General features: G+C 33.6%; 1 protein-coding gene across 1 annotated transcript; it reads left to right on the plus strand.

Moving 5' to 3' along the window:
* The first annotated feature begins 5,041 nt into the window (after positions 1-5,041).
* On the plus strand, positions 5,042-8,762 carry LOC124939898 (integrin-linked protein kinase 1-like). Its single transcript, XM_047480360.1, has 10 exons — positions 5,042-5,323; positions 5,425-5,517; positions 5,620-5,706; positions 5,789-5,880; positions 5,965-6,082; positions 6,409-6,488; positions 6,632-6,694; positions 7,616-7,808; positions 7,903-8,009; positions 8,574-8,762. Exons 1-10 carry the CDS (start codon positions 5,054-5,056, stop codon positions 8,689-8,691), a joined length of 1,221 nt encoding a protein of 406 aa, XP_047336316.1. The 5' UTR covers positions 5,042-5,053; the 3' UTR covers positions 8,692-8,762.
* Positions 8,763-8,991: the final 229 nt, after the last annotated feature.

Below are 8,991 nucleotides of genomic sequence, written 5' to 3' on the forward strand. Positions count from 1 at the left end.
CTTCACAAACAACAAAATGATTGAAACACACAAAATGCGAGAAATACACCATTTGCAATTGTGAGAAACACACCATACATACCTCAATATCCTCAATCTTCTTCTCCACAATCCCATTATTGGATTTCTCATTAAGCACACCAGCTTCCTTCACAATCCCATCATTGTTCTTATCCTCCACTAGCCCATCCTACAAAAAATGATTGAATTAGACCATATGTGAGAAATAAATCATATGCGAGAAATACACAAATTGCGATAAACACACCATATGCTCGAAATACAACATACATACCTCAATATCCTCCACCTTCTCCTCTATCTTCTCCTTCACAATCCCATCATTGGATTTCTCATCAAGCACATCAGCTTCCTCAACAATCCCATCATTGTTCTTCTCCTCCACAATCCCATCAGTGTTTTTCTCCACAATCTCATTTGTGGATTTCTCCTCCACTATCCCATCCTACAAAAAAATGATTGAATTAGTCCAAATGCGAGAAACACACCATATGCTCAAAACACACCATACATACATCAATATCCTCAATATTGTTCTCCACAATCCCATCATTGGATTTCTCCTCCACTAGCCCATCCTATAAAAAAACAAAATGATTGAATTAGACCATTTGCGATAAACACACCAATTGCGAGAAACACACCATATGCGAGAAATATACCATATGCGAGAAATACACCAATTGTGAGAAAAACACCATACATACCTCAATATCATCAATCTTCTTCTTTACAATCCCATCATTGGATTTCTCATCAAGCACATCACCTTCCAACACAAGCCCATCATTGTTCTTCTCTATCCCATCCTATAAAAACAAAATGATTGAATTAGACCATTTGCGAGAAACACAACAATTGCGAGAAACACAACAATTGCGAGAAACACAACAATTGCGAGAAACACACCATACATACCTCAATATCATCAATCTTCTTCTCCACAATCCCATCATTGGATTTCTCATCAAGCACATCAGCTTCCAACACAAGCCCATCATTGTTCTTCTATATCCTATCCTACAAAAACAAATTGATTGAATTATACCATTTGCGAGAAACACAACAATTGCGAGAAACATACCATATAAACCTCAATATCATCAATCTTCTTCTCCACAATCCCATCATTCGATTTCTCATCAAGCACATCAACTTCCAACACAAGCACATCATTGTTCTTCTCTATCCTATCCTACAAAAACAAAATGATTGAATTATACCATTTGCGAGAAACACAGCAATTGCGAGAAACATACCATATAAACCTCAATATCATCAATCTTCTTCTCCATAATCCTATCATTGGATTTCTCATCAAGCACATTAGCTTCCAACACAAGCCCATCATTGTTCTTCTCTATCCCATCCTACAAAAACAAAATGATTGAATTAGACCATTTGTGAGAAACACACCATACATACCTCAATATCATGAATCTTCTTCTCCATAATCCCATCATTGGATTTCTCATCAAGCACATCAGCTTCAATCACAAGACCATCATTGTTTTTCTCTATCCCATCCTACAAAAACAAAATGATTGAATTAGACCATTTGCAGGAAACACAACAATTGCAAGAAACACACCATACATACCTCAATATCATCAATCTTCTTCTCCACAATCCCATCATTCACCATATCATCCTCCACCACATCATCATCATTCTTCACCTCCATATGCCCATCCTAAAAAAAACAAAATGCTTTAATTAGACCATATACTCGAAATACATCATATGCTCGAAATACACCAACTGCTAGAATTAGACCATAGCTCAATATTACCATCATTCAACAAATCCTCAATCAACATATCCTCATTCTTCTTTTCCTCCACAAGCCTGACATTGTCTTCCTTCTCCACAAGTCCATCATTGTCTTTCTTCTCCATAAGCACATCATTATCAGCATTCAACAAATCCTCAATCAACACCTTATCCAAATCTTCCTCATCTGTCTTCTCCAAATCTTCCTTATCCTTGTCTTCCTCATTCACCTTCTTTTTCTCCCCTAGTATGGTTGATAATATGCCAAACTGTTGTTGTAGTTGGTTTAACATCTCTTTTATGAGATTTATTTCAGTTCTCATTTCATTTTTTAGTTCATTTAGCTCCTTCGTAAGTTCATCCAATCTACATCTATCCTGGGGAGTTGTTGTTGTTAGAGTCATGAGTGAGGATTCATCATCTTTTCTACTCGTGGCGCTCTCCACAAAATAAGAGCTGATGGTGCTAGGGATAGGGTTGCGGGTTCTTCTACTCGTGGAAGGTTTGGCTTTGGTAAGTGTAATTTTTCTTTTCTTCCTCATGTCAGGTTTATGAGGAACTACATCTTCAATATCTCTAAATTTCCTCTTTCTGCAATCAAGATAAAAAAAGACATCATAAACATTACCTCCCACATCTTCAAAGTCCTTCCCAGCATATAAGATCTTCTTTTCTTCAGACAATTCCATCTTCTTGACAATCTTGCCTTGCAGGGCAGTGTGAAGATCAGAGGCGATGCTCTTCCTCCTAGATTTTTACTTGAAGCATCGTTTTACTTGCAAGTTTGGGGACAAACGTTTGGATAACCTCATAGGTCCACACTTGTAAGGCTAGTGCGAACCCATATACGGTATAAGAAACATCGACATCCTTGTCTTTGTTCTTCTTCCCCATAGCTTTCTTCTTCTCTAGATATAACAACCTGTAGAGATCAAGGTCCTTGGTTAAACCCTTTATGGTTGCTCTAAAGGACACCTTTCCCCATGGAAAATTGAGGAAAGTGTCGATGTCTTCGACCATGCTGAGGAGTTTGATATTTATTATCCTCTTTGGACCAAGGGCGAAGAGATATTGGGAAACCAGGTATACCATCCCCAATTTCCATGCATCTTCCTTATCAAAGCAGGACACAAATTTTGAATGAAGGTCTGTTGTTCTAACAAGTTGATTACTTTTAAAATATTTAACAACTAAAGGTGGACATTTTTCAACCTGATTGAAAATGGTTTCCTCTATAGGGAATCTCCCAAAATTGAGGTCTGTGACCAATGCAAACTCCTTCATTCCAAAGCATAGCTCTTCTCCATTCACGAGGAACTTCATCTTCATAGAATTTGAGTTGCACTTCCTGAGGAGCATTTAGTGCATAATCGTTCCTGAGAACCGCAGTAACGGGTATCCTTTGAATAAGAATCTAAATTGGGTTTGCTTTACCCTTTTTGTTAAATTCATTGAAGCAAACTTGGTGGCAATTTTTTGGATATTGGTTTTCCATGAGACCCTCCCAGCAAACTCCGGAATTATGGTGGACTTTATCTACAAAACAATGAACACCATTGGAGTAAGCAAATCCACATTATTTTTGTTGCCAGCTTGGCACCATAAATATAATTTATTATCACTTCAGGAATGTGCATATAATGTTTAGCATAAAATATGAAATATGATTTTTATTTTTTTTAAAAAAAATGAAGTATGAAGATGAAACTACATGTTATAAGACTAATTCTTGTCATCTTGAGAAAATAAGAGAAAAGTAAGATTACAGAAAGATTCCTAAACGAAGACCCCATATTACCACAAAAAAGCTCACCGCAATCTGAAAGACATGAATTGTTTTGGTATGTAAGGCAACCAAAATCATGTTACAACTAGTTGTCTTGTTAGTTTTTAATAATCCAAAATCACTGAGAAACATCAAAGAATATAACATTAATATGTTAGTTGTCTTGTTAGTTTTTAACCATTGAGAAATGCTTGCAAATTGATAGTTCTAAATACATTAATATGAAAAACATAATATAACAACTCAAGCAACATCAAAGAATACACGAAAATGCTATTTCTTAACAAGAACATAACAAATGCCATTTCTCGTTTGTTAAGAACACTAATATACGAAAACATAACAAATGTCATTTCTCGTTTGTTAAGAACGCTGATATATGAGAAACTGTACAATGCTCGTGAAAGAATAAACGAGAAATGCATGTATGCAGAATAAGAACATTGATATAATACTCGTCATATACCCTAAAAGCATATACACACTTATACACACATAAACGAATATAAGATACATGAACCCTAAAAGCTAAATACATCAATATTCATTAATATAAACGACAAAATATATGATCGAAGAGAACATTACAGATTAAATCAAACCTAAACCTAAACCCTAAGCCCTAAACTCACCTGAATATATCGAAGAGACGGACGAACGACGAACGCTGATGTTGAACGAGGTTGATCGATGATGTTGAACGAAGTTGGAATGGAAAGTCGACAGTTGTAAAGACGAAATTTTGGAAGTCGAGGTGGGAGAGAGTCGATAGATCTTCGTGAATGGGTTTTGTTTTAAATTAGGGCAAAAAAAATTATATATACGATGAAAGACAAGAAATGACATTCATCTAAAAAGCGTGAGTTTATAAACACGTTTTAGATGAAAATGCGTGAATAGAATTTCTCGACTTTCCATTTACGGGAAATGTCATTTCCGCGTTTCATCTAAAACGCGTTAATCAATTCATGCTTTTTAGATGAAAATGCGTGAATGACATTTCTCGTACGTAAGCGGTAAATCAGACGCGTAAAAAAATATTACAGACTTTTCCCGGAAAAAAAAGTTCATTTTGGAAACATTATTTAGAGCCAACCTTTTTTAGAATTAAGGCTAATATGGAGGCCATCCCATAAATTTTCTCCAATAAATCAACATCAAACAAATTCCTGTAATATTTTCCATCGGATGGATGATCAAAACAAGGGTCCGTATCTTTTCAAATTTAATGACTCTCTCTAGTATGATTTGATGTTTTTGTTTTTTTCCTATAAAAAAAACAAATATTGGGTAAGGAATAACATGAAAGACGCCGAATATGATCGTTAATTGCAAGAAAATTGAGGTATCGAAATCGACTAACTAAAGCAGTCTCTTTGTCATTTACCTGCAGTCTCTTTAATCACTTTGATGATACCATACAGATGCAGAAGTATAAGAAAGAATCTAGGGGGATTTTGAACAGAAGGGTTGATGCATAAGAAAATGACGATCTCCTCAAAATCGCGTGGAGAAGAAACAGGTTTTGGCATGCAATTCATCGGTAACTTTTTGAGCTTTGCATCAAGAGGGGACAAAGTGGGTCTAAACCAAATGCTTAGAGAAGGGATTTCTCCAAATGTACAAGACTATGATAAACGCACTGCCCTCCATCTCGCGGCCAGCGAAGGTCACGCGTCCATCGTGGAGCTCCTATTGGCTTACAACGCTGAGGTTAATCTGCAAGATCGCTGGAATCGAACTGTAAATATATGTTTATATTTATAGATATAGATATAGATATCTTTGCCTCCTCCATGAATAGATAATAGTATTTGTTGACAATATTCTTTAATTTGATCAAGCCACTAACAGATTCAAGGCTTTATGGACATCGAGATATATGTAGAATTTTGGAAGTCAATGGTGGCAAAGATACTAGCAATGACAATCAAATGGTAATTGGTTGTTGATTTCACAATGGGTTATCTTAGTTTTTGTTTTCTTTTCTTTTCAAAATCAAAGATATGGAATGAATGATGAGTTCTACTAAATGCCAGACAGTTCGCTACGAAGAAGACAATTCCAGTGAAGTTGATATTGATATATCTGAACTAAATTTTCAGCACCCTTCAATAGTTCAACAGGTATAAACAATGACATAATTAAAACTCACATTTTTTCTTCTTCTTTAGAATAGAAGATTGACTGAAAGCTAAAATTTCTTAGGGATTATATGGTGAATCTGAAAAAGTAAAGTGGCGTGGAACTTGGGTTTTGAAGACTGTGATCAAACGACACATAAGTTATCCAGTGAAAATGTAAGTTTTTCTCCTGTTCTTCACTTGATTGAAATACATGTCTTAGTTTGATTTATATTTCGGGATCTTTAAATTTTCACGCAGGGTATTAACTGCTACAGATAATACACTCTTAAGAGAACTTCGTCATCCCAATATTCTGCAATTTCTTGGTTCAATAGTGCAGGGTGAGGAGATGATTCTCATTACAGATTTGTCCAAAGTAAGTTGAAATTATTCAGAATATATACTTTTCTAATTTAATTTTCTGTTTTCACTCAAATTTGTCAATTACATGTGAATATTCATGAAGAAACCATAGTAATCCCTCTAAATTTTACAAAATCTAGTTTTCTTACAAACAAAATATCAAACATGACTCGCCCATTGATGGTAATTTAGAAATGAGAGTGATTCTAATAGGAGACAGATGAAAAGGAGAAGTTAGAGGCAGAGGAATAAGAACAATATTATTAATTCTCTTTGCAGACTAACCTTCTTCTATGACTCATCTTGTCTTATCTTTATCTTTTTTGTTTTCTTATGAAGGGGAATTTGGAAAGTACTTTGGCCAAAAAAGTTCGTCTAGACTTATCAACTGTTCTTGGGTATGCATTTGATATCGCCAGGTACTGCATTTAATCTCTTGTGCTTTGTTCAAAATGAAATACTTGCATGATTGATGATGTTGTAATACAAACATTGGTTTTATGATTGTTCTGCCAATTAAGTTCTCTTTATATCTCATGATTGCAATAATATTGATTAACAGGGGAATGAATTATCTCCATCAACACAAGCCCTTCCCTATACTTCACAACCATTTGAATCCTGGGTAAATTTTACTTTGCTTAGATTCTTGAACTATTATATGTAGCTTTATTATGCCTTTATTGTTTATCAATCCTCTTAGATTTATTTATTTTCTAATTTAACTATAGCCTATAAAATTTGAAAATTAGTTAGAGATTATGATTTAATCTAATTTATGTTCTTGAGTAACACGACTTCACTATTTTATTGCCTCCGCCGTAGACGAACGAAATAGTTACTGTTGGAAGGCTCAATAGTCCTATGAATCTTATTTTTACTATACTGTTTTTATCCTTATATAAGTCAAACATAACTCATTCACATTACACTTCCCTGGTCTATATTGGTGTGGAGATCACACTAGTAGAATTTGAACTTAAAAGAATATTTATGGTTAATTATTTGAGATCACTTATAAATATGAACTAAACACATAACTAACTGTTATAATATTAACATTTTAAATGCAAAGGAATTTTCTTCTATATATATTTGTCTATTTCAATTTCATATTTTTTGTATTTAGTAGGTTTATCGTGAGAATTAGATAGCTATCAAAGCAACATTTAAACATTATGGTGTTAAATTCATTAAAATAGGAAATGAATGCATAAACAATCATTAAAATCGATATAGTGTTCGGGTGGAGGCATGACGAGGCATGCAAATACCAATGTTGGTCAAACCACAGAAATACTGCCCCAAACAGGGAATTCAGATTGCGACAATCATAACGAATTTAAATTGGTATCCATATTTGTAACTACACTCTTGTAGATATCTAGAATTAATCTTAGGTTTTGCATTTTTTTGTCCCTTTTATGGAAGCTAGTAATAACCCCACTTTAATGTAAGACGTTCAAAATTTTAATTAGCCTATGTTAGTGAATTGTGAGATGTTTTATGTTTTGTTTCACTTTCTGTTTTTATACATTTGTTGCAGAAACTTGTTGCATGATGATGGTGGGCACTTGAAGATTGGAGAATACTGGATTCAGATGCTGTATCAAAGGATAAACACAAGTCAAGACTTAATCATTTCAGGCCATATAAATGGTAATACTGTTGGCACAATTAGCTCTCCATCAAATGACACTAACAAGGACATCTATTCATTTGGTTTAATATTGTATCAGGTACGTTTTTTTATATTTTAAAGGATAAAACACTTTTTATTATCCAATTAAGTTGCTTGATTCATTTGCTGTTTATGGTGAATATATATTATAGATGCTTGAAGGATGGAACATTGCCAGTAATAATGTTGACTTTACACATGACAACTCAATTGACTTGCCCAAGTTCCAGATAAGTCGATATCCTGGAAGAGTGCAACAGTGAGTGTATTATCGTAAAAAATAAAAACAGAGCAGGATTTATTTTATCTTTTAAGCACAACCACACAAATATTTATAAAAACCCCACAATTTATACAAACACGGCCCAATAAAGCTATCAAATCAACCTACAAAATGCATTTTGTTGTTACATATTTGTTCCCTCCCTGATTAGAGATTGTGTCATCTTCTTTTCCTCTCAATACTGGAAATGAAACTAAGGTTTGTAATCATGGGCACACACAAATTAAGTGTAAATTATCCACCTAATTAAGAATCCTTAAACCTGAATAATTGCAGCATATATATATATATATAGAGGAGTGATAGAGTGAAGTAATTTGGTGAGGGAATGACTTGGCATTACCTTCATTGGTTGGAAAACGTAAAAGTGGGAGGAAAGAGAGAAAAGAGTGAAATTATTTAATTTTTTCAGCGAATAAGATTATGCCAAGTCATTCCTTCATCAAATTCCCTCCCCTAATCATTTATATATATATATATATATATATATATATATATATATATATTTTTTGCTAATATTATACATATATATATTTTCAGGTTAATGGAGGATTGCACAAACAAAGACCCCTTAATCAGGCCTTCCTTTGCTGCTATCATAAACATATTAGAAGAAATTTCGGAAGGTCTTGGAAAAGCTGGTTGCCCCGTCTGTTGAGCAATGTTTTTATTGATGTTACTTTTAATAAGAAATTATTTATGTATCAACCATCTTAATTATTAAGAAATGTTATTGTAAGGATTATGATATATCAGTCAAATTGCTAGTTATTTTCTTTTTATAAAGAGTTAATTATAAGTATGAAAAATAATATTTACTAAATTAAAACAACTAAATGAGAATTTATATATTAAATAGTACGACAAATTTTTAAAAAAATTAAATTTTAATGTAGAAAAGAATTTATATTCATTGAAATAATCTTTATCCAATATTAAGTAACATTGCATGAATTTG

The sequence above is a fragment of the Impatiens glandulifera genome, chromosome 5, assembly GCF_907164915.1.
Source record: "Impatiens glandulifera chromosome 5, dImpGla2.1, whole genome shotgun sequence".
Classification (NCBI taxonomy): domain Eukaryota; kingdom Viridiplantae; phylum Streptophyta; class Magnoliopsida; order Ericales; family Balsaminaceae; genus Impatiens; species Impatiens glandulifera.

Excerpts from the sequence above, each read along its gene's own strand:
- LOC124939898 (XM_047480360.1), top strand. The coding sequence starts at position 5,054 with ATGCATAAGAAAATGACGATCTCCTCAAAATCGCGTGGAGAAGAAACA. Across the intron at positions 5,881-5,964 it reads ATAAGTTATCCAGTGAAAAT|GGTATTAACTGCTACAGATA; the intron begins GTAAGTTTTTCT and ends ATTTTCACGCAG. Across the intron at positions 6,083-6,408 it reads TCATTACAGATTTGTCCAAA|GGGAATTTGGAAAGTACTTT; the intron begins GTAAGTTGAAAT and ends TTTCTTATGAAG.